General features: G+C 37.3%; 1 protein-coding gene across 3 annotated transcripts in view; it reads left to right on the forward strand.

The window, feature by feature from the left end:
* ATM (ATM serine/threonine kinase) overlaps positions 1–26,532 on the forward strand; it is a 134,540-nt gene that overhangs the window by 43,295 nt on the left and 64,713 nt on the right. For all 3 annotated transcript variants that reach the window (XM_011926674.1, XM_011926676.1, XM_011926675.1), the window contains 15 exons: positions 208–290; positions 388–543; positions 1,659–1,734; positions 1,835–1,965; positions 8,565–8,682; positions 10,119–10,292; positions 11,846–12,015; positions 13,362–13,608; positions 16,606–16,721; positions 17,984–18,110; positions 18,599–18,798; positions 21,636–21,810; positions 22,351–22,515; positions 24,076–24,208; positions 26,380–26,475. In XM_011926674.1, coding sequence (XP_011782064.1) covers positions 208–290; positions 388–543; positions 1,659–1,734; positions 1,835–1,965; positions 8,565–8,682; positions 10,119–10,292; positions 11,846–12,015; positions 13,362–13,608; positions 16,606–16,721; positions 17,984–18,110; positions 18,599–18,798; positions 21,636–21,810; positions 22,351–22,515; positions 24,076–24,208; positions 26,380–26,475 — 2,167 coding nt within the window. The remainder of the gene's footprint in view (positions 1–207; positions 291–387; positions 544–1,658; positions 1,735–1,834; positions 1,966–8,564; positions 8,683–10,118; positions 10,293–11,845; positions 12,016–13,361; positions 13,609–16,605; positions 16,722–17,983; positions 18,111–18,598; positions 18,799–21,635; positions 21,811–22,350; positions 22,516–24,075; positions 24,209–26,379; positions 26,476–26,532) is intronic.

A 26,532-nucleotide genomic window follows, 5' to 3' on the forward strand; every position in this document is an offset into this window, starting at 1 on the left:
GGCTAATTTTTGTGTTTTTAGTAGAGATGGGGTTTCACCATATTGGCCAGACTGGTCTCAAACTCCTGACCTTGTGATCCGCCCGCTTCAGCCTCCCAAAGTGCTAGGATTGCAGGTGTGAGCCACTGCGCCCGGCCTATGTTTATATACTTTTTAAAGTAAATGATTTGTGAATAAATCTGATTTTTTTCCCTCCTACCATCTTAGTATCTAATGCTTTTAAAGGAGCTTCCTGGAGAAGAATACCCCTTGCCAATGGAAGATGTTGTTGAACTTCTGAAACCACTATCGTAAGAAATTAAAACCTTGTGTTATGTTCACTTTAAATTTATAAAATAACCGATGTGTTCTGTTAAGCTTTTAAAGTTAAACTTTTTTTTACCACAGCAATGTGTGTTCTTTGTATCGTCGTGACCAAGATGTTTGTAAAACTATTTTAAACCATGTCCCTCATATAGTGAAAAACCTAGGTCAAAGCAATATGGACTCTGAGAACACAAGGGATGCTCAAGGACAGTTTCTTACAGTAATTGGAGCATTTTGGTAGGTACAGTCTACTTTGTGGTCTTATTTTTCTTTTGCTATCTGTGGATACGAATGCAAATTTTGTATCCACATCAGTGATTTCTTCTGATCTTCCTACATAGCTAATACATCTTTTAAGAATAGCAGAATGTAATTTGTGTTTCCCTCAGTTGCTTGAATAACTACATTGCTTTTTGTTTAAGGCTTGGTTTTGTAAACTGTTTAACTCCTTTCTCTGCAAATTTTGAATCACTTAATAATTTGACATGTATAGTGAATAAAGAAAGGACAAGCAGCCAAAATCAGTTGAATTGTTCATGTTCCCAGAGTGAACAAATTGGCCTTGTTCTTAATCTGGTTATTTTATGCATATTTTCACATTCTGAGATAACAGCATGATACTTACAGAGGAGCACATACATATAATTTAGAACCCTTGTACTATTTGATTGATGAGTAATTCTAAATCAATAGAATGTTTTTTGTTTTTGTGTTTTTTTTAGACAGAGTCTCACTCCATCACCCAGGCTGGAGTGCAGTGGTGCTGTATCTGCTCACTGCAACCTCCACCTACTAGGTTCAAGCAATTCTCCTGCCTCAGCCTCCTAAGCAGCTATGATTACAGGCTCCTGCCACAACGTCTGGCTACTTTTTTTGTATTTTTATTAGAGATGGGGTTTCAACATGTTGGCCAGGCTGGTCCCAAACTCCTGATCTCAAGTGATCCGCCCACCTCGGCCTCCCAAAGTGTTGGGATTACAGGCGTGAGCCAGCGCACCCGGCCTGAATGTGATTTTGAAATCTTCAATATACCAAACAAAACTTTAACAAAGAAATTTATTTCTAAAGTAAGTTTACTATAATGTGGTTAACCATTCTATGGTAGCCTCCGAAAAAGAGACATAATGGTATAAAATGAATAATATACACTAAAATGAATTATTTCAAACTAATTTCTTTTAGCTTGAATTTTTGGGAAGGTGAGTATGTTGGTATATTCCACATAATGACAAATAAGTTTAGCACAGAAAGACATATTGGAAGCAACTTATAATAACCTTAATATTCAGTGAGTTTTCTGAGTGCTTTTACCAGAATGATTATTTAACTTTGGAAAACTTACTTGATTTCAGGCATCTAACAAAGGAGAGGAAATGTACATTCTCTGTCAGAATGGCCCTAGTAAACTGCCTTAAAACTTTGCTTGAGGTCAGTTTTTACATTTTATTAGTAAGATCTTCATTGAAAAATTTAAAGCAGTGAGTAATTTTTCTCTATTTCGTATTTAACCTCAGTTCTTTTCCCATAGGCCGATCCTTATTCACAATGGGCCATTCTTAATGTAATGGGAAAAGACTTTCCTGTAAATGAAGTATTTACACAGTTTCTTGCTGATAATCATCACCGAGTTCGCATGTTGGCTGCAGAGTCAATCAATAGGTAATGGGTCACATATTCATGAAGTATTTGGAATGCTGCAGGTGGCAGTGGAATGTCTTACATAATAACAGCTCACAGTTGAGATATTAAAAATAGCTAACACTTGTTGAGTATATACAGTGTGCCTGGCATTTATGTTTATTCTTAATTCTTACACTTCTGTAACTTAGATTCTATTATTTCCTTCAATTTGTAAATGAAAACTGTGACTTAGTGAGGTAAAGTAACTTGCTTATGCCACAGAGCTAACAAGTGGTTGACTTGAGTGACGTGTGTCTACTACCACGTACAGGAGATACGGACTGTTTGGAAATTACTGTGATTTTATGTGAGTTTATAAAATGATAATTAGCGCATTTTACATCGTGCTAATTACAATTATATTTACTATGTGAACATCTAGTGAAGCACTGGAAGGATTCTATCATGAGGATCTTTTATATTTGAGTACTGGAATAAACATATAATAATTTCATTCATTTTCTTTTTTTTTTGAGGCAGACTTTTGCTCATGTCTCCCAGGCTGGAGTGCAATGGCACGATCTTGGCTCACTGCAGCCTCCACCTCCTCATTTCAAGCAGTTGTCCTGCCTCAGCCTCCTGAGTAGCTGGGATTATAGGTGCCTGCCACCACACCCAGCTGATTTTTTTATTTTTAGTAGAGATGGGGTTTCGCCATGTTGGCTAGGCTGGTCTCGAACTCCTGAACTCAGGTGATCCACCTGCTTCGGCCTCCCAAAGTTCTGGGATTACAGGCATGAGCCTTTAATCATGTAGTTTTTGTCATTGGTTCTGTTTATGAGATGGCTTATGTTTATTGATTTGCATATGTTGACTCAGCCTTGCATCCCAGGGATGAAGCTGACTTGATAGTGGTGGATAAGCATTTTGATGTGCTGGATTCAGTTTGCCAGTATTTTATTGAGGATTTTCGCATGGATGTTCATCACGGATGTTGGCCTGAAATTTTCTTTTTTTGTTGTGTCTCTGCCAGGTTTTGGTATCAGGATGATGCTGATGAGTTAGGGAGGAGTCCCTCTTTTTCTGTTGTTTGGAATAGTTTCAAAAGGAATGGTACCAGCTCCTTTTTGTACCTCTGGTAGAATTCAGCTGTGAATCCATCTGGTCCTAGGGTTTTTTTGGTTGATAGGCTATTAATTATTGCCTCAATTTCAGAACTTGTTACTGGTCTATTCAGGGATTCGACTTCTTCCTGGTTTAGTCTTGGGAGGTTGTATGTGTCTAGGAATTTATCAGTTTCTTCTAGATTTTCTAGTTTATTTGTGTAGAGGCATGTATAGTATTCTCTGATGGTAGTTTGTATTTCTGTGGGATCAGTGGTTTTATCCCCTTTATCATTTTTTATTGTGTCTATTTGATTCTTCTCTCTTCTTTATTAGTCTTGCTGGTGGTCTATTTTGTTAATCTTTTCAAAAAACCAGCTCCTGGATTGATTTTTTCGAAAGGTTTTTTGTGTCTCTCTGTCCTTCACTTCAGCTCTGATCTTAGTTATTTCTTGTCTTCTGCTAGCTTTTGAATTTGTTCGCTCTTGCTTCTCTAGTTCTTTTAATTGTGATGTTAGGGTGTCAATTTTAGATCTTTCCCACTTTGTCCTGTGGGCATGTAGGGCTATAAATTTCCCTCTAAACACTGCTTTAGTTGGGTCCCAGAGATTCTGGTACATTGTGTCTTTGTTCTCATTGGTTTCAAAGAACTTACTTATTTCTGCCTTCATTTCCTTATTTATCCAGTAGTCATTCAGGAGCAGGTTGTTCAGATTCCATGTAGTTGTGTGATTTTGAGTGAGTTTCTTAATCCTGAGTTCTAATTTGATTGCACTGTGATCTGAGAGACTGTTTGTTATGATTTCCTTTCTTTTGCATTTGCTAAGGAGTGTTTTGCTTTCAATTATGTGGTCAATTTTAGAATAAGTGTGATGTGGTGCTGAGAAGAATGTATATTACTCTGTTGATTTGGGGTGGAGAGTTCTGTAGATGTCTCTTAGGTCTGCTTGGTCCAGAGCTCAGTTCAAGTCCTGAATATCCTTGTTAATTTTCTGTCTCGTTGATCTGTCTAATATTGACAGTGGGGTGTTAAAGTCTCCCGCTATTATTGTGTGGGAGTCTAAGTCTCTTTGTATGTCTCTAAGAACTTGCTTTACACATCTGGGTGCTCCTGTATTGGGTGCATATATATTTAGAATGGTTAGTACTTCTTGTTGCATTGATCCCTATACCATTATCTAATGCCCTTCTTTGTCATTTTTGATCTTTGTTGGATGTTTGTTTTATCAGAGACTAGGATTGCAACCTTTGCTTTTTTTCCTTTCCATTTGCTTGGTAAATATTCCTCCATCCCTTTATTTTGAGCCTCTGTGTGTCTTTGCATATGAGATGGGTCTCCTGAATACAGCACACTGATAGGTCTTGACTCTTTATCCAATTTGCCAGTCTCTGTCTTTTAACTGGGACATTTAGCCCATTTACATTTAAGGTTAATATTGTTATGTGTGAATTTGATCCTGTCATTATGATGCTAGCTGGTTATTTTGCCCATTAGTTGATGCAGTTTCTTCATAGTGTCGATGGTCTTTACAGTTTGGTATGTTTTTCTAGTGGCCAGTACGGTTTTTCCTTTCCATATTTAGTTATTCCTTCAGGAGCTCTTGTAAGGCAGGCCTGGTGGTGACAGAATCTCTCAGCATGTGCTTGTCTGTAAAGGATTTTATTTCTCCTTTGGTTACAAAGCTTAGTTTGGCTGGATGTGAAATTCTGAGTGGAAAATTCTTTTCTTTAAGAGTGTTGAATATTGGCCCCCACTCTTTTCTGGCTTGTAAGGTTTCTGCTGAGAGATCCACTGTTAGTCTGATGGGCTTCCTTTCGTGAGTAACTCGACCTTTCTCTCTGCCTGCCCTTAACATTTTTTCCTTCATTTCAACCTTGGTGAATATGATGATTATGTGTCTTGGGATTGCTCTTCTCGAGGAGTGTCTTTGTGGTGTTCTCTGTATTTCTTGAATTTGAATGTTGGCCTGTCTCGCTAGGTTGGGGAAGCTCTGATAGTATCCTGAAGAGTGTTTTCCAACTTGATTCCGTTCTCCCCATCACTTTCAGGTACACCACTCAAACGTAGATTTGGTCTTTTCACATACTCCCATATTTCTTGGAGGCTTTGTTCATTCCTTTTCATTCTTTTTTCTCTAATCTTGTCTTCATGCTTTATTTCAGTAAGTTAATCTTCAGTCTCTAATATCCTTTATTCTCCTTGATTGATTCAGCTATTGATACTTGTGAATGCTTCATGAAGTTCTCGTGCTGTGTTTTTCAGCTCCATCAGGTCATTTATGTTCTTTTCTAAACTGGTTATTTTAGTTAGCCATTCCTCTAACCTTTTTTCAAGGTTCTTAGCTTCCTTGCATTGGGTTAGAACATGCTCCTTTAGCTTGGAGGAGTTTGTTATTACCCACCTTCCGAAGCCTACTTCTGTCAGTTTATCAAACCCATTCTCCGTCCAGTTTTGTTCCCTTGCTGGTGAGGAGTTGTGATCCTTTGAAGCAGAAGAGGCATTCTGGTTTTTGGAATTTTCAGCCTTTTTGTGCTGGTTTTTCCTCATCTTCATGGATTTATCTACCTTTGGTCTTTGATGTTGGTGACCTTTGGATGACGTTTCTGTGTGGATGTCCTTTTTGTTGATGTTGATGCTATTCCTTTCTGTTTATTAGTTTTCCTTTTATAGTCAGGCCCCTCTGCTGCAGGTCTGCTGGAGGTTGCTGGAGGTCTATTCCAGACCCTGTATGCCTGGGTTATCACCAGTGGAGGCTGCAGAACAGCAAAGATTGCTGCCTGTTCCTTCCTCTGGGAAAGTTTGTCCCAGAGGGGCACCCGCCAGATGGCATCCGGAGCACTCCTGTATGAGGTGTCTGTCGACCCCTGCTGGGAGGTGTCTCCTGGTCAGGAGGCATGGGGGGTCAGGGACCCACTTGAGGAGGCAGCCTGTCCCTTAGCAGAGCTCGAGCGCTGTGCTGGGAGATCCGCTGCTCTCTTCATAGCTGGCAGGCAGGGATGTTTAAGTCTGCTGAAGCTGCGCCCACAGCAGCCCCTGCCCCCAGGTGCTCTGTGTCAGGGAGATGGGAGTTTTATCTATAAGCCCCTGACTGGGGCTGCTGCCTGTCTTTCAGAGATACCCTGCCCTGAGAGGAGTAATCTAGAGAGGCAGTCTGGCTACAGTGGCTTTGTGGCACTATGGTGGGCTCCACCCTGTTCGAACTTCCTAGTGGCTTTGTTTATACTGTGAGGGGAAAACATCCTACTAAAGCCTCAGTAATTGCAGATGCCCCTCCCCCCACCAAGCTGCAGCATCCTACGTCAATTTCAGACTGTTGTGCTGGCAGCAAGAATTTCAAGCCGGTGAATCTTAACTTCCTGGGCTCCATGGAGGTGGGATCCGCTGGTCTAGACCACTCAGCTCCCTGGCTTCAGCCTCCTTTCCAGGGGAGTGAATGGGTCTGTCTTGCTGGCGTTCCAGGTGCCACCGGGATATGAAAAAAACTCCTCCAGCTAGCTCAGTGTCTGCCCAAATGGCTGCCCAGCTTTGCGCTTGAAACCCTGGTGGTGTAGGCACCCAAGGGAATCTCCTGGTCTGCTGGTTGCAAAGACCATGGGAAAAGCATAGTATCTGGGCCGGGATCCACAGTTCCTCACAGCATAGCTTCTCATGGCTTTCCTTGGCTAGGGGAGGGAGTTCCCCGACCCCTTGCGCTTCCTGGGTGAGGCTACACCCCACCCTGCTTCGGCTCTCCCTCCGTGGGCTGCACCCACTGTCTAACCAGTTCCAATGAGATGAGCCAGGTACCTCCATTGGAAATGCAGAAATCGCCACCTTCTGTGCTGGTCTTGCTGGGAGCTGCAGACCAGAGCTGTTCCTGTTCTGCCATCTTGCTCTTGTTTTATTTTTCTCTAGCATTTATGATAACTTGAAACATATTTTAATATATTTACTTCTCCCTATTCCACTAGTATATATGTTCCTAAAAGGCACTGGTTTTTGTCTGTTCTGTTCATTGTTGTATTTTTAGCACCTAAAACAATACTTGGCATGTGATAGGTATCTAATAACTTTTAAAATAAATGAATGTACTTGAAAAAAATTACATGATGCTCCAAAAACATCAAAGCTGAAAATCATTTGAGTAACTGGTCAAATGTAAGTGATCAATAATAAAAGATCACTATATTGTTCAGCAGTCACATAAAGTATTAAAACTAATATTTCAGTATTTGAATATGTTGACAGTAATGTTTTCATAAACTAAATTTTGTGTCTAACTCCTCAGGTTTGGAACTCTTTTTTAGTAAGACCATAATGCGTTGTAAGGATTTCTCATGAGTATGTTTAGTAGTTCACGTCCTTATTAAATTTCACAGATAAAAGATAGCAAATGTATGCTGAACTTTAAGGACAGAGGTAATATAAGACTGAGTTGAATGTAATAAGACAGCAGTGTAGTGGTGGCATTGAGAAAAATTGAAGATTCAAAAAGTATAAATTCAAGAGTGACATGCAAGTAGCATTCTTTTTTTTTTTTTTTTTTTTTTACACTTGTTAGATTTTGTCTTAGTCCCTTTGTGTTGCTATAAAGGAATACCTGAGGCTGGGTATTTATAAAGAAAAGAGGTTTATTTGGCGTATGGCATCTACATCTGGTAAGGGCCTCAGACTCATGGCAGAAGGCAAAGAGGAATCAGTGTGTGCAGAGATCACATGGTGAGAGAGGAAGCAAGGTTGGAGGCAGGGAAGGCCGTGCCACGCTCTTTTTTTTTTTTTTTAATAACCAGCTCTTGTGGGAACTGAATACTGAGAACTCACTCATTCCTTACCCTCAGGCCTTAATCTATTTGTGAGGGATCTGCCTCCATGACTCAGACACCTCCCATTAGGCATAACCTAATGGGGATCAGATTTCAACATGACATTTGGAGGGGTTAAGCATTCAGACAATAGCAGATACCTAATGTTCAGCTATTTTAAGAGCAGTGAGAGAAACTAGAAGAATCAGAGGAACATAATTATAAAAGCTTCGATTACTAAAAAAGGATAAAAGACAAAGTTGATTGAAGAGTTATCCTTAAATATGTGGCTATTACACAAAAGGTGTACTGATCAACTTTTTTCCATCACATAAAACAAAATTTAGATGGTACATGAAAACATTAACTTACCCACTTTCAGAGTGATTAAATATTAGAGCAGGTTGACAATGGAATCTGTGGACTCAACTAATTGGTGTTTGGCAAGAGAACAGTTGATCTTTTCTGGCTAGTTTGAGTTCAGTGCACTCAAATTTGGGCAATAGTTAAAATATATTTTGAGACCCTCTTCAGTTCTAGGAGAAAATAGATTTTGTATTCAAGACCTTAATACTAAGCTGCTGGTCTGAACCTCTTTAAATAAACTCAGGTTTTATTAATCTTTAAGAAAGAGCTAGTATGTTATTATGTCTCACAGAATGATTTATTTTTATTCTGGAATATGCTTTGGCAAGTAGGGTTTGAAATTAAAAAATTATTTCACTTTTTGTTTGTTGGTTTGCTTGTTTTAAGATTGTTCCAGGACACGAAGAGAGATTCTTCCAGGTTACTGAAAGCACTTCCTTTGAGGCTTCAGCAAACAGCTTTTGAAAATGCATACTTGAAAGCTCGGGAAGGAATGAGAGAAATGGTAATTTTAAGTAACATGTATTTGCTGTTATCATATGCTTGCTATGAATATCCCATAAATTACTTTACCAAGTTTGGCATAAGAGAGTTTATAATGCAGTAGTTTACAGTATAAAGCTGCTCTAAAACAGCTGTATGAATTGAATGAAACTGCATTATTTCTAGGTCACAATGGGCCAAATCATTAGAAATTTCTTTTGGTTTACCTTAATATGTTTCTTTTGGTTTAGCATTTTTATGGAGAAACCCAAAATTTAACTGAGTTTTTATGGGAGTATAAATGACTTCCTTTTTTATTTTAAAAATCCTTTCGTATGTGATCTGATTAAAAGCTAATTAAGAGAACAGGTGACAATGGGAAGAAATGGATTGAGGAGAAGAATCTCACACAAGATCAAATCATTGTGGTGTTTACAGTGAAACGTGTGATATTTCACATTTCTGTAGAATAATATACTTATTATGGTAATGATTATCTTAGGGTTCAAATTTTTTCATTTATTTATGCCCTGATTTGTTTCTTACAAGTATTTAAGATAGTTAAATAACTGTCAAATCTGTGATAGCAGGAAATTGAAAGGCACAATTGAAAGAATGTGAGTTTAGAAAAGAATTTCAATAGATTAGAAAGATAAGTATAAATAACATAAAATCTAATGAGATAATGTATATTATACATTTTAAAGCAGCCTATCATCTGCAAACTGGGAAAATACTGATCTCACAGCAATTCATTTAGAAAAAGACCTAAGAAGTTTTATATCTTGAGATTATAGTATGAATCAACATTGTATTACAGTTATCAAAAAAGGCTAACTCTGTCTTATACTGCATTAACAGAAGCATATTGTCATGAACAAAGTTGATACAAGAACTTGGATCTTTTATACTTTTTGCTTTAGTTTTAGATTTTTTAATTTTTATGGGTGCATAGTAGGTGTATATATATATGTATTTGGGGAGTACATGAGATGTTTTGATACAGGTATACAATGTAAAATAATCACATCATGGAGAATGGGGTATCCATCCCCCAAACAAATATCCTTTGTGTTACAAGCAATCCAATTACACTGTTTCAGTTATTAAATGTTTCTGTATTTTGTAGAGGATAACTATAATGTTTGGTTTGGTTCTGAGTAAAGTAAAAGATTTTTAGCCAGGATATTATAGATCTGTGTCTTATAAAAAATGGGTGAAGGAATTGACTTAGTGGAAAGCTCATAATTGTTTTTAAACATGTCAGTGCTTGTGATTTAGCGAAGGTATTGGTCCTTACTGTTTCTTGTACCAAAAGACAGAACTAGGATTAGTGAGTAGGAGGTTTTTTAAATGTGTATAGCTAGTCAAAAAATCTGGAGTTCAGTTGGGATTTTATAATTGATTGTTAAGTATTTACATTTTACATTACATTTTTTTTTTTTATTTCTTTTTAAGTCCCATAGTGCTGAGAACCCTGAACCTTTGGATGAAATTTATAATAGAAAATCTGTTTTACTGATGTTGATAGCTGTGGTTTTATCCTGTAGCCCTATCTGTGAAAAACAGGCTTTGTTTGCCCTATGTAAATCTGTGAAGGAGAATGGATTAGAACCTCACCTTGTGAAAAAGGTATATGTGGATGAGTATTTTATTATAAGCTTCCTTAGGTCACTATGAAATAATTTAAAAAGTTAAAGGTAGATTATCTAAGTGGCACTTATTTAAGACTAGGAAACAGTTTATTTTTTAGGTTGGGAATATTGGAAAGCAGTTATATAAAAACTATTCAAATAGTGTATTTATGTGCATGCACTGTTGTTTCTTACATTCCATTTAAGAGCATATCACAAGGCTTTCATTGAACTAACAAGAGTGAATGACTTGCCCACCAGACTGACCAGGCTTTTGGAAATAGTATTTATTGAGGGAAACACATGGAGACAAGAGCAGTATAGGTGTTTTGCCCGGTAGATACTGGGGCACCACATTGGGATCTGGCAGGGCCAGGAGTCAAATTTTAGAACTATCAGGCTTTTAAGTTCAATTATCAGGGGAGAAGGACTAGGGTCCAAGCCTTGTAATTACTACATCAGCACAGTATTATAGAACGTTGGCCCCCTCTCTTTTCCATCCCCTCAGCATTTATGGTTTAGGAAGTTCCCGGCCTTTCCATTGCAAATTTTTATGCGATAAATCAGTGGTAGGTCAGTGGACTGATATGCCAGTTAACATTCTACCAGCATAGTTTCCGTGGTGCTTTGTAGTAAGCCAACCTATAATCAGCCTTTTACCTCTCAGTATAAGACTTGTTTGGTGTTTCTTAAAAGTATACAAGTACATTACCTAATAATCATAAGTGGTATGTATTGTTTGGATTTTTCCTTATTTGGATTTAAGCCTGAGAGGAATAATTTTATTTTATTTTTATTTCTTTATATTTATTTATTTTGAAAGACAGGGTCTCACTCTGTCACCCAGGCTGGAGTGCGGTGATGCAATCATGGCTCACTGCAGTCTTGACCTCCTGGGCTCAAGCGATCCTCCCAAGCCTCCTGAGTAGATGGGACTACAGGCATGTACCACCACACCTGGCTAATTTTTTAATTTTTTTATTTTTATTTTTTTATGAGACAGAGTCTCGCTCTGTCGCCCAGGCTGGAGTGCAGTGGTGCGATCTCTGCTCACTGCAAGCTCTGCCTCCCGGGTTCATGCAGTTCTCCTGCCTCAGCCTCCTGAGTAGCTGGGACTACAGGCACCTGGCTAATTTTTTGTACAGACAGGCTCTTGCTGTGTTGCCCAAGCTGGTCTTGAACTCTTGGGCTTAAGCAACCCTCCCTCCTCAGACTCCCAAAGCATTGGGATTACAGGTGAACCACCATGCCTGGCTAATAATCTTACATTAAATCTTCCTTTAAGTATAGCCAAATGTTGGAAACTGTTTTATGTTTTTATGCATATTTTTATGTTTTTATTTACTTAACATTTGTTAAGGGTTTGCTATGTGTCAGATACTGTGCCAGTTGAGTACATTTTCTTAATTATTATTCCCATCTCATAGATGAGGAAATGAAGAAAAGTTAAATGAATGTTGTTTCTAGGTCTTACTCTAAATAATATTAACAAGCATTTAAGTGATTTTTTTTTTCATTTTTCTTAACACATTGACTTTTTGGTTCGTGCAGGTTTTAGAGAAAGTTTCTGAAACTTTTGGATATAGATGTTTAGAAGACTTTATGGCATCTCATTTAGATTATCTGGTTTTGGAATGGCTAAATCTTCAAGATACTGAATACAACTTATCTTCTTTTCCTTTTATTTTATTAAACTACACAAATATTGAGGATTTCTATAGGTAAGTTTATACATGACATATGTGAAATTTGTTTACTTTAAAATTAGTTAACAATATTTAGCAAGTCCCTATCACCAGCACCACACATACCATACCCATACACACGTGTGTGTGGGAGGCTACATAGTATGAGAAGCGGGACAGCTTCTTTTAATAAGAATGTATTGAAGGGAGTCACTGGACTTCAGATCCGGTCCTAGCTGTGCCAACAACCAGCTATGTGACTTTGGTCAAACCACATAAAGACCGTCTATGCCTTGGTTTTTTAATATGTAAAGTAGGGAAGTTACACAAGGAGATCTTTCAGTTTCCTTTCAGCTTTAATATTTGATCATCTTTCCTTTGGAAAAGATTGAAGATAGATTACTAGTAGCTGATTATTTCTGCCTGTTTTTCTTTTCTGTTACTTGACTATAGGCCGTTTAGTCATTACTTCTATTAGAGTTAGAAACTTAATGTAAAACTTTTATTTTGCTAACTTTAACTCCGTAGAAGAAAAATTTGAAAATGGAGAGGTTTGAAACAACCAAAAAGTAATGTTTAGGTATCAGGATGATGGGAAGGCATCTCATATTTGTTGAGCATGCTCTGTGTTATGGACTTTGCTATGCATTTTACATGTAGTAGATCACAGACTGAGTTTCAGGCCCATCCTAATAGAGCTTTCTAATAGATTATGAGTTGTATGTAGGTAACTTCCTTTAAGAAGGATATTCCTACAGAAGTAAATTTAGTGTTCCTTATGGTTCATTCATTTTGGCAAGAACAATATAGTCATCTCTCTGTATATGCGAGGGATTCATTCCAGGATTCCCAATGTATGCCTAAATCTGCACATACTCAAGTCCCCAAGTCAGCCCTGCAGAACTCACGTATATGAAAAGTCAGTCCTCTGTATATACAGACTTTCACATCCCGTGAATACTGTTTTTCTGTCTGCATTTGGTTGAAAAATATGCAATTATAAGTTCAAACCCATGTTTTTCAAGGGTCAACTTCATTTACATTAGTTGATTATGCAGAAGAAATAAATATAAATTCACATCTCCATTTTTATTTATTTATTGTTTTGTTTTTTCTTTATGCTAAGGGTGCTACTGAACAAGGTCCCCATTTTTAAATCCCATAATTGTAGTGGTATGTTCTAAGCTTTTTTATTTTTTTAATGTGACTATTTAGAATTTAGTTAATTTTTCCATTTAGAAAATTAAAGAATGTTTAATAATCTGGATAAACTGTGATACTTTAATGCTGATGGTATTAAAACAGTATTTTAAGAACTATTTTATAAAATTTTACTTGGAAAAGTTATATATAATCTATATTTTAAATTTTTATATTTTTAGATCTTGTTATAAGGTTTTGGTTCCACATCTGGTGATTAGAAGTCATTTTGATGAGGTGAAGTCCATTGCTAATCAGATTCAAGAGGACTGGAAGAGTCTTCTAACAGACTGCTTTCCAAAGATTCTTGTAAATATTCTTCCTTATTTTGCCTATGAGGGTACAGGAGACAGTGGGATGGCACAGCAAAGAGAGACTGCTACCAAGGTCTATGATATGCTTAAAAGTGAAAACTTACTGGGAAAACAGGTATGGCTTCAATTTTTATCTACTTTTCATTCCCTGAATGATCTGAGATATAACCTTTAAGTTTTAAGGCTATTTATTCTTATTTATATATTGAAACTTAGCTTGTGGTAATCATTATCTAGCATAGCCAACCCATGAATTTTTTTGGTTATGTCATGTTCTCTCCCTCTGATTGGCTTTTAACTAAGTAGAAATGTTTCGAATTAGAAATAACCCAAAAAACCATTTGAATAATTTTCTTCTGCCATTTAAAAATGTATTTTAACTGCAGTAATACACGAATGCAAACTGGTTGTTAAAGTCAAGGAATACTAACAGTGTACAGAAAACCTTCACCCTCTCTTCAGTCTCACCAAGCTTTCCACTTTTCAAGAATAAGAACCATCCCTCATTCCTATAGTTCTCATACCCCGCTGTTTGTTTTTTCATGACACTTATTACCTTCTAACATATGATACAATTTACTTTTTTTTTTTGTTTTGTCTTTGCTTTTGTTTTTGAGGCAGAGTCTCACTCTGCTGCCTAGACTGGAGTACAGTGGCCTGATCGCAGTTCACTGAAGCCTCTGTCTCCTGGGTTCAAGCAATTCTCCTGCCTCAGCCACCCAAGTAGCTGGGACTACAGGTGTGTGCCACCACACCCAGCTAATTTTCGTATTTTTAGTAGAGACGGGATTTTGCCATGTTGGCCAGGCTGGTCTTGAACTCTTGACCTCAGGCGATCTTCCCACCTCAGCCTCCCAAAGTGCTGGGATTACAGGTGTAAGCCACCTTGCTGGACCATAATTTACTTTTCAATTATGTTAATTATTTACCAGTCTTCTCCGGCATACATTTCTCTCTCTTTTTTTTTTTTTTTTTGGCTGATGTATCTCAACCACGTAATATATTTTGGGTATTCATTAAATCTTTGTCAAAAGAAGGAGTCAAGTAAAGAAGGATTTAACAAGCTTCGTTTGTTTTATAATAATTTATATACATTCCAAATTTTTTTGAAGCAACTTATATTAAAACATACATATAAATTTTTTAAGATAAAAAAGCTATGGTCACCCCAAATTTATTTATGTGTTTATTTATTTTGGATATAAGTAAGGGATAACTAACCAAACTTGGTCAATATTAGGTAAACTTCAAGGGACCTTTTTTTTAGTTTCCTAGTTATCTGTATTGAACCAAGAAATGGAACAGCATTTCCTCAGTTGCTTAGGTGGACCTATTCAGAACTAGGTGTAAGTCTGCCGTCTGAAGGGAATTGGTGAGCTGAGGACTCCTTTCCCAAAGACAGCTGGAACAGAAATAGGCACTCCAGAGGTTATGGGATTTGAGAGAGACAGCCTCTAGCCACTCCCATTCAATCTCCCAGCTTAGTCTTCTGAGCATTCTTAATCTTACTATTCTTTTTTAATGTATTCAAACCAAAAGAGCAATTTTTAGAGCCTGAATAGGTTTTGGAGGGAAAAGTAATTATGTTCAGTCTTGATTGAAACACTTGCCTCAAGAATGAAGAACAGCAAAAATTAAATAACAGGAGTTTGAGACCAACCTGGCCAACATGGTGAAACCCCATCTCTACTGGGTATGCTGATGCATGCCTGTAATCCCAGCTGTTTGGGAAGCTGAATCAGGAGAATCACTTGAACCCAGGAGGCGGAGGTTACAGTGAGCCAAGATGGTGCCACTGCACTCCAGCCTGGGCAACAGAGGGAGACTTTGTCTCAAAAAAAAAATTGTATAAAATACTCAAAGCAAGGAAAGAATGAAGCAACAAAGGCAGAAATTTATCAAAAATGAAATTATACTCCACAGGGCGGGAGTTGGCCCCAACCAAGTGGCTCAAGGGCCTGGTTACAGAATTTTCTGGGGTTTAAATACCCTTTAGAGGTTTCCCATTGGTTACTTGGTATACACCCTATGTAAATAAAGTAGTGGCCTGTAATCAGTCTGATTAGTTATAGGAGGGGACCAATCAGAGGTACTTTCAATTTCTTATCTGCCACAGTAAAAGGGAGGGGGTTGCAAAGGGATTAGCCTCTTGTCCTTTCGTTACTTGAGCGTGGAAAGTTGGGGTTTTCCTCTTGATTTCGTTCTAGGAAGTCAGCGTGGATTGGCCTTAGGTTCCCTTCCTCCAGACCTTATTGCCCTGCCTCATTTACGTTAGGTTTCTTTCTTGTCACCTTCTAAAATATTTTGTATTAGGAAGTATGTTTTTGAACTTCCTTATGCATTAAGTAAAGTAGCCATTTGCCTTTTGGTTTAGATCACTGTAATTCCTTATTTGGAAAGTTGTTAAATTCACCCTTTAGACTTCACAAATCTCATTCATTTAACTAACGTGTAACATAGCAGACTTATTCTTTTTATTTAGAGAATTTGTGTCTTTTGTGAAGCTACCTGTCTATAGTGGGAAGTAGATTGATGAAAAGTCCAAATCTGTTGGGGAGGGTTTTATTCTACTATTGATGAAAGGGGATGTGGATATCAGCTAGCCTTAGAATTTGGGATGGCACTCAAGTAGAAGTCTGGGAAGAAGTTATGCAGGGAACAAAGATGAGATTATTCCCAGTCACTGGGAATTCTTAACGGTAAAGTTCTGTAATTGAGAAAGAATTCCCAAATAAAAAGCCAAGAGTAAAATTCAGTTAGAGGAGCAGTTACAGATCAGTGGGAACTTTAGTTGGCAGAAAAATTACCAGGTCACATAACTTAATGATAGACCTGAAGTCTTATTTAAAATGATTCTGTAAAATTGAAGAATTGGATTAAAGGGGCCTTGTTTGGCTTGATTTTCCTACTTTTTCCTCTTAGTCTACAGGTTCACTGCATAGAAGAAAAAGATAGAGTTAGTTATAATCTTGTAGATCTTGGACTTTGAGTCATCTATTTTCTTTTGCAATCGTTGAATAATTTTGGAAATAAGGTAATATATGCCTTTTGAGCTGTCTTGAGGTTCAAAGATATAAAATATTAGATGTATTTTAATTTTGTGCCCTTGCAGATCGATCATTTATTCATTAGTAACTTACCAGAGATTGTGGTGGAGTTATTGATGACGTTACATGAGCCAGCAAATTCTAGTGTCAGTCAGAGCACTGACCTCTGTGACTTTTCAGGGTATGTACATTTTAAACTTAAAGAACTAGCTGTAGCTTCACAAGTTCTTAAAGAAGTTTATTAGTTGACACCTTCAATATCTATTTCAATTTATAGACATCACTCTTTTTAAAAAGTTTGTTTCTTTAAAAATAGCCACCTTTGAATTGAGGTAATTACCTATCCTCTTTTACCATAGTCTCCCCACAGTAATTACTCTTTCTAAATTGACCACTTGGTTGGCCAACCCAATAACCTTTTCATAGTCTTTCTGTAATATTTGAACATTGTGTCATCTGTTGTCCCTTGAAATTTTTTTCTTCATGCACATTATTCCTAGTTCTCTTTATCTAGGTCTTGCCTTTCTTGATCACCTTTTCTTTTTCTTTTTCTTTTTTTTTTTTTGAGATAGAGTCTCACTCTGTTGCTCAGGCTGGAGTGTGGTGGCATAATCTCGGCCCACTGCCACCTCCACCTCCCAGGCTCAAACGATCCTTCTTTCCACCTCAGCCTCTCCAGTAGCTGGGACAGCAGATGTGCACCATGCACCACTACACGTGGCTAATTTTTTATGTTTTTGGTAGAGACGGGGTTTCACCATATTGCCCAGGCTGGTCTCGAACTCCTGGCCTCAAGTGATTCCCCCGTATTGGCCAATCAAAGTCCTGGGATTACAGGCATGAGCCACTGTGCCCAGCCTCACTTTTTCTTTATTGTGCTTTATTATCTGTACAATTTAATTTGGATGTGAATGTCTTTGAGTTGTATATGCACATTAGAGTTATTTTCCTGGTGTGATTGTAAGCTACTTGAAAATATGCTTTAGTTTATTTATTTATTTTTTTTCATGTGCCCTACCATGCTGGGCATATAAAATAGTAATAATAGAAAGTACTTTCACATATGTAATTTCATGCTATCTAAATAAGTGTTGATTGCCATGTCTTAAAATACTGCTTTTTCAGTACTGGCATAGAGCTTTGATTCTGAACTGAAGTAATACTGAGGCTCATTTGCGGAACTGTCTTAAAAGATTTTTTAAGAAAATCATTACAAGATCATTTAAGATTATTTAAGTTATTGAGGGTGAAAGGTATTTAGATAATCTGATTTATATATCTGGACTCTGATATTTGTGATTTTATTAAAAGTAGTTTTTCAGTAGAAAAATAGTTTTTGAATTTGGGGGTTATTAAAATCTAAATTTTCATTTTGGAAGTTCACTGGTCTATGAGCAAAACTTTTTAAAATGATGACTGTATTTTTTCCCTTAACTCTGTTAGGGATTTAGATCCTGCTCCTAATCCACCTCATTTTCCATCGCATGTGATTAAAGCAACATTTGCCTATATCAGCAATTGTCATAAAACCAAGTTAAAGAGCATTTTAGAAATTCTTTCCAAAAGCCCTGTAAGTATACATAATGAGTTTAATAATAGAGCATTCTTTTTTAGCTAAAAAAATCTTTGTAAGTACATCTTAAAGAGGAAAAGTAAACAAAAAAAATTTATCTCATAATTAAAAAGGAAAACATTTATTTACAAGTTTAAATGGTATTTTACTTGTCAACTTTAATTGAAATATGTTATATATGAGAACAGAATCTTGTGACACTTCAGTCATATATTAGCTCAGGGAATGTATTTACTTTTTCATAGGAATATACTATTAATTATAGTTTACTTTCTGAAAAATAAATTGGCAATAGTTTAAGATAGTAATTTTCTTAATGTAACATTTCGCACTTGATATCAAACCCAAATCTAAATTCTGTTATTTAGTTATTTTAAATATAAAACGTGTATGTATTCAAATATTTGAAGAAAAAATATAAAATGTATTTATTGTAGCCGATTATCTAATTAAACAAGTTTTTACTAAATCTGTTTATTTTCTAGGATTCCTATCAGAAAATTCTTCTTGCCATATGTGAGCAAGCAGCTGAAACAAATAATGTTTATAAGAAGCACAGAATTCTTAAAATATACCACCTGTTTGTTAGTTTATTACTGAAAGATATAAAAAGTGGCTTAGGAGGAGCTTGGGCGTTTGTTCTTCGAGATGTTATTTATACTCTGATTCACTATATCAACCAAAGGTAAATAACACATTTGGACCAATATATAAGCAGTCTTTCTATCCTCTTCTTCCTGTTTTTTTGCTTTGTTTTGTTTTGAGACAAAGACTCACTCTGCCTAGGCTGGGTGCAATCATGGCTCACTGCATCCTCAACCTCCTGGGTTCAGATTATCCTTCCTCCTCAGCCTCCTGAGTAGCTGGGACTCCAGGAGCATACCACCGTGCCCGATTAATTTTTTGTGTGTTTTGTAGAGGTGGGGTTTCACCATATTGCCCAGGGTGGTCTCAAACTCCTGTGCTCAAATGAACTGTCAACCTCAGCCTCCCAATGTGCTGGGATTACAGGCGTGAGCTACTATGCCCAACCTATCCTGTTCTTTTAATTGAAAGTTTATATGCTTCTAAGAGGTAGATATAAGAGTGTTGCTTTCTGAATTTTGCTTTTTACGATGTCTATTAGATTTACCTATTAAGTTTTTTAAAATTGCACTACTTGCCTGGGAAACATAGCAGACCTCGTTGCTATTAAAAATTTTTTAAAAAAGAAAATTAGTACTAGGTGTGGCAGCTCACACCTATAATCCCAGTACTTTAGGAGGTTGGGGTAGGTGGATTACTTGAGCCCAGGAGTTAGAGACCAGTCTGGGCAACATGATGTGAAACCCCATCTCTACAAAAAAATTTTTAAAAAATTAGCCAGGGATTGTGGCATGTACCTGTAGTCTCAGCTGCTCTGGAGCCTGAGGTGGGAGGATTGCTTGAGCTTGGGAGGCAGAGGTTGTAGGTTACGGTGAGCAAAGAGTGTGCCACTACACTCCAGCCTGGGAGGCAGAGCGAGACTGTTGTCTCAAAAAAAAAAAAAAGAAAGAAAATTATCCGGGTATGATCATATGCACCTGTAGTTCTAGCTACTTAGGAGGTTCCTGAAGTAGGAGGATGGCTTGAGCTCATGAGCTTGAGGCTGCCAGTGAACCTTGATTGCACCACTGCATTCCTGCCTGGGCAACAGACTGAGACTTTCATTCAATAAAAAAAAAAAAAAAAAAAAGCACTACTTCTCCAATTCTAGAAATCTTAAGAAGGATCTTCAACATTTTAATACTAATATTCTAGCTATTGATGGCCTCAAATAAACATTTCTACAGAATTGGGGTTATTCAGCTGGGTGTGGTGGCTCACACCTATAATCCCAGCACTTTCGGAAGCCAAGGCGGGTGAATCACGAGGTCAGGAGATTGAGACCATCCTGGCTAACACAGAGGAGACTGAGACCATCCTGGCTAACACAGTGAAACCCCGTCTCTACTAAAAATACAAAAAAATCAGCTGGGCATGCTGGCGGGCGCCTGTAGTCCCAGCTACTCGGGAGGCTGAGGCAGGAGAATGGCATGAACCCGGGAGGCGGAGCTTGCAGTGAGTCGAGCTCGTGCCACTGCACTCCAGCCTGAGCGACAGAGTAAGACTCTGTCTCAAAAAAAAAAAAAAGAAAAAAAAAAAAACAAGAATTGGGGTTGTTCAATTTAGCATCTCTGATCTTTTCCATTAATTTTAATGAGATTTCTATTTGTTAAGGTCTTTTTTATTGTGGTAAAATATGTAACATAAATTTTTTATTTTTGCTATTGAATGGCCAGTTCAGTGGCATCAATTACATTTCCATTGTTGTGCAGCCATCACCACTATCTGTGTCCAAACTTTCATTATCTCAAATGGAACCTCTCTACTCATTCCACAATAACTCCACATTCCCCCTTCCCCCTTCCCCCTTCCTGGCCATTGAGAAACTCATCTTTTTCTGTCTCAATGAATTTGCCTATTGTAGATATTTTAATCTAGAGTTGTACAATATATGTCCTTTTGTGTCTTGCCTTGTGTCGTCACTGAAAACTTTGTACTTTAGCTTGTGTTTAGATAGTGTTTGATAGAGATTTCCTTGGAAGCCAAGGGTGTTGGGATGAGGAAGTATGAGAGGAGAAAACTTTTCCTAGTGTTTGCAGATTGGCTTTATGCTAGGATTCTTCTTCAGCACTTAGCCATGCTTGCATTGCTTGGAATCAGCCCCAAACACAAGCTTAGGGTCTTCTCTGGTCTTTTCTGAGCAAGAGTCTTATCTTGAAGCATGTGTGTGGCTTTCTAAATTCCCCCTAATTTGTGGGTGCTTTTGAATACACTAATTTCCCAAAGAAATACTCTCTCCAGCTACTCCTAGGCTTTAGGCAGCCTCTTGTATGTCTCAACAGTAATCTTTTGCCCTATGCACCTGCAGGTTGTTGGTCAGCCTTACAAAGTTTCAAGCAAACCCATATCTTTTGTAGCTTGTATGAGGTTAAACAAAACAGAGCCACGCACTTTACATCAGTCCTTGGCTCCAGACAAGTTAGAATAGACATATACAATAGTTTGCAACTAATCTGCTTAGCTCCATGAACTATCGTGAGCCAGCGTCTCACACCGAGGATACAGGCTACTCCTTTTGTGATTGTTGCCAACCTGGGGTAGAGGTGGGCAAGGACAAGTAAAGTCACCACGAAGCTTTCCTCCTGCTTTTCAGTTGCATGTTTCTTGATTCAGTATTTTCTTGATTACTGTAAACCTTTGACTATTTTACAGAATTCTAACAAAATTAGTTCTGACAAGTTTGCCTGTTTTTCAGTGTTTCTGTTAAAGGATGGAAGCTTAGAGCTGTCTATTCTGCATTTTGCTGCTGTCACTTCTCATTTTGGCTTATAAGACATTAAAATATTTATGTCAAGGCATATAAGAATTAAGAGATGCTGAACAAAAGTGACTTCTGAATGAATTTATTTCAGAGTCATTTTCTAGAACTTACTGGTTGTTGTTTTCTCCCTATATTAGGCCTTCTCGTATCATGGATGTGTCATTACGTAGCTTCTCCCTTTGTTGTGACTTATTAAGTCAGGTTTGCCAGACAGCAGTGACTTACTGTAAGGATGCTCTAGAAAACCATCTTCATGTTATTGTTGGTACACTTATACCCCTTGTGGATGAGCAGGTGGAGGTTCAGAAACAGGTAATTTTCTGAATCATCTTCAGAGTGGTATTTAAAATATATTTATAAAGTGTTGTTAGAAGGATTTGAGTGTTTTTTGTTTACTTGGTATAATTGGTGAGTTTATTGCGAACTTTTTTGTAAAATGATTGGAACAATATGCTTAATGAATTAACTTTTGTAATCAATTACAGAGCACTTGGTACTTTTCATCTAATAAATAACCTGATAGTTTCATCTACTATGCTGAAGTATAGAGGTAGTCAAAACTAGAGATAGCAGTTCACAACATTATGGTGGTGTTTGAGTTACTACTTATATAAACTGTTTCATTAATACTGGCTTTTTTTTTTTTTAACCTCAGTACCCACCTTGTGGTAGTACCTTATATAGTTATTGAATTATTTGAAAACACGGAAACTAAAAGCTGGGTATCTTAGATGTAATTAGAACATTTAATCTGATCTAGGTTAATAGATTTTATCATTTATTACAGTAAGTTTTATTGGCTTACTTTAAAATTATTTCTCTCATAATTTTTTCTTTTTAAATTATATTTAGGTATTGGACTTGCTGAAATACTTAGTGATAGATAACAAGGATAATGAAAACCTCTATCTCACGATTAAGCTTTTAGATCCTTTTCCTGACCATGTTGTTTTTAAGGATTTGCGTATTACTCAGCAAAAAATCAAATACAGTAGAGGACCCTTTTCACTCTTGGAGGTAATAAAAATTTCATCATCTACTATTTTTTATTAAAGAACATAGACCGTAGTACTTTTTAAAAATCTGTAATGCTCTAGCAGTAAAAAATGGAATCTTTTTTAAAATTGTGATTAAAAATATATACGTAGGCCAGGCACATTGGCTCATGCCTGTAATCTCAGCACTTTTGCAAGACTGAGGCAGGAGGATTGCCTGAGCCCAGGAGTTCAAGACTAGCCTGGGCAACATGACAAAACCCCGTCTCTACGAAAAATTAGTCGGGCATGGTGATACGTGCTTGTAGAATCAGCTACTGAGGTAGCTCAGGTGGAAGGATCACCTGAGCCCTGGAGGTCAAGGCTGCAATAAGCCAAGATGTGCCACTGCACTCCAGCCTGGGTGACAGAGTGAGACCCAGTCTCAAAAAAATACATATATATATCTAAGTATATAGATATATAGATATAGATATATATACTTATATATGTGTATATATGTATATACACACATACCTGTGTGTGTATGTGTGTGTATAACATGAGATCTACCTACTTAAATAAAAAAATGAATCTTAATGTATGTCTTTGTATTGAAGTCAAAGTATAAATATCAAAACTTCCTGGTAAAGATCCAAATTTAAGTTTTCAAGGAATGTGACACAAAATAGTTTTGATTTTATCACATAAGATCCTAAGGTCCACTAATAGCCCAAAACTACCATTGGATCTTTTCAATTTCTATTTAATGTTTGTGTAAGAGATAATGTTTAACTTTCGAAAGCGTATTTCAAGTTTTAATCTTTATAAACCTCAAAATTATGTTTAGGTATATTCTTCCATACAGATCTTAATTATAATTTTTAAATGATAGTCTGTATTTGACTCTGTGTAAATATAAAAACATATTTAAATATGTTAAGACGTAGAGTTATACTACTAAAGAGAAATTTAAGCATTTCCCTCCAGTTGAATATGCTATAACAATTTTGAAATCTGTGTTACCATGAGAGAGTCTGTTAGAATTTAAAGGATTAGGCCGGGTGCAATGGTTCACGCCTGTAATCCCAGCACTTTGGAAGGCTAAGGCAGGCAGATCATGTGAGGTCAGGAGTTCGAGACCAGCCTGGCCAACATGGCAAAACCCTGTCTCTACTAAAAATACAAAATTAGCTAGGCATGGTGGCACATTCCTGTAAATCCTGTATTTAGGAGGCTGATTATTCGGGAGGCTGAATCCTGTATTCGGGAGGCTGAATTCCTGTAAATCCTGTATTTGGGAGGCTGAGACATTACAATCACTTGAACCCGGGAGGCAGAGGTAGCAGTGAGCCTCAATAGTGCCACTGCACTCTAGCCTTGATGACAGAGCGAGACTCTGTCTAAAAGAAATAATTAAAACATTGTAGGGTTTGCAGTGGAAGAAGTCATTTATTTCTTCCTTGTTTGGTAGTAATAGAGACATGAGTCAGTGTCTATAAATGGCACTTAACTAATTTTTTTCTTTTATTAAGTTTTATTTCACAGGCTTAACCAATACATGTTGAAAGCAAGTTACATTTTAATTAATTTTCTCTTTTAGGAAATTAACCATTTTCTCTCAGTAAGTGTTTATAATGCACTTCCATTGACAAGACTTGAAGGACTAAAGGATCTTCGAAGACAACTGGAACTACATAAAGATCAGATGATGGACATTATGAGAGCATCTCAGGGTACTAATTTTAATGACATGGGTTATTTCTACCTGTTTCCTCTTGAAAGAATATTTTGTAAAGTCTTGCTCTTGGTTTCACTGTCACAGACTTAGTTCAGGCTCTCATCATTTAGTTCAGACCCTCATTTCTCATCTAACTGTAAAACTGGTCCTAACTGGGCCCCTCACCCTGAACTCTTCCTATTGTATTCATCCTCTGCCATAACGATTTCTCTAAACCCAAATATGATCATGTTTTTCTACTGCCTAAATTTTTTTTTTTCAGAGACAGAATTTTTTTTTTTTTTTAGAGTCTCACTCTGTCACCCACGCTGGAGTGCAGTGGCACCATCGTAGGGTTCAAGGAATTCTCCTGTCTCAGCCTTCTGAATAACTGGGACTAAGGCACACACCACTACACATAGCTACTTTATTTTTTTATTCTATTTTTTGTAGGGACAGGGGTCCCACTATGTTGCCTAGGTTGGTCTTGAATTCCTGGCCTCAAGCGATCCTCCTGCCTTAGCTTCACAAAGCATTGGGATTAGAGGCATGAGCCACGGCGTCTAGCCATGCTTAAACATTTTTAACTTCTTTTTTTCTTTTAAGACAGAGTTTCGCTCTTGTTGCCCAGGCTGGAGTGCAGTGGCACTATCTTGGCTCACTGCAACCTCCACCTCCCAAGCTCAGATTCTCGAGCCTCAGCCTCCCTAGTAGCTGGGATTACAGGCACCTGCCATTACGCCTGGCTAAGTTTTTGTACTTTTTTTTAGTAGAGACAGGGTTTCACCATGTTGGCCAGGCTGGTCTCGAACTCCTGAGCTCAGGCGATCCGCCCACCTCAGCCTCCCAAAGTGCTGGGATTACAGGCGTGAGCCATTGTTCCCGGCCCATGCTTAAACATTTTAACACCTTCTGACTATGTAAAAGAAAAATTTAATTCCTTAGAGCCAGACATACAAGCTAGTCTTATCTTCTAGTCCAATTTACCTGAATGAAAGAAATATGTCTCATTTTAATATTTTAGCCATGTGTGTTTATGTGTGTGTATATATATGTGTGTATGTATTTGTAAGTTTTTCTAGCTTGCTTTTTACTTATGAAACATCTATATTTATGTTAATTTGATTTGAAATGTACATTATTACAGTATTTGGGAAACTTTCTATTTTTTTTTTTGTTTTGAGACGGAGTGTCGCTCTGTCACTCAGGCTGGAGTGCAGTGACATGATTTCCGCTCACTGCAACCTCCACCTCCTGGATTCAGATGATTCTCCTGCCCCAACCTCCCGAGTAGCAGGGATTACAGTTGTGTGCCACCATGTCCAGCTGATTTTTTATATCTTTAGTAGAGACGGGGTTTCACATGTTGTCCAGGCTGGTCTTGAACTCCTGACCTCAGGTGATCCGCCCACCTCGGCCTCCCAAAGTGCTGGGATTACAGGCGTGAGCCACCACACCCGGTCTAATTTTGTATTTCTGTTGTGTTGTTTTTACCCTCAGTACTTTTTAAAATGAATTTTAGTTTTGACTGAGCAGAGTTTCTAGTACTTTTGAGATGTATAAAATGTATGTAAATAGAAACACCATTATTTCTTGTTCTTGTGTTCTTGAGTATTTTATGGGCTAGATCTGCCTTGTGCCTTATAGCCTAGCCATTTGGCTATTTAAGTGAAGTAAAATTAAATGAAATTTGAAGTTCAGTTTTTTCGTTGTGTTGAACACATATGCAGTTCTCAGTAGTACGTTTGGTCAGTAGTGATCATTGGACAGTGTAGATTATAGACATTTCCATCATTGCAGAAAGTTCTGTGGGACAGTGCTGGTCTAAACTCTAAATGTTAGATGTTAAAAAGCCAAGCAAGCTCCCAAAGTCCCTTCTAGCTTTAGTGTTGAATGATTCTTGTGCTTCTGTTTGTGATTTTGCTAAAGTGTTGACTTATCTGCACAATTTGTTTAAGACATTTTATTTTCTCTGTTGTCAAATATTGCTAATCACTTTCAAAAGAATCTGTGGTATTAAGGAAGTTCAGATTCATTCCCTACGTATTTTTTGAGCTACTCATGACTTAAAACCTTCTTTAAACTTTATGGAAATTTTCTAGTCAGATAATTTAATATATATATTATTGTAAACAAAAGTGTTGTCTTTGTGCTAGTTGAAACTAATTTTTAAAAAATTATTTCTAGATAATCCACAAGATGGGATTATGGTGAAGCTAGTTGTCAATTTGTTGCAGTTATCCAAGATGGCAATAAACCACACTGGTGAAAAAGAAGTGCTAGGTAAACTACAGTCATGTGCTGCATGACACCATTTCAGTCAACTGTGGATCACATATA

The sequence above is a fragment of the Colobus angolensis genome, unplaced genomic scaffold, assembly GCF_000951035.1.
Source record: "Colobus angolensis palliatus isolate OR3802 unplaced genomic scaffold, Cang.pa_1.0 Scaffold7, whole genome shotgun sequence".
NCBI classification, from domain to species: domain Eukaryota; kingdom Metazoa; phylum Chordata; class Mammalia; order Primates; family Cercopithecidae; genus Colobus; species Colobus angolensis.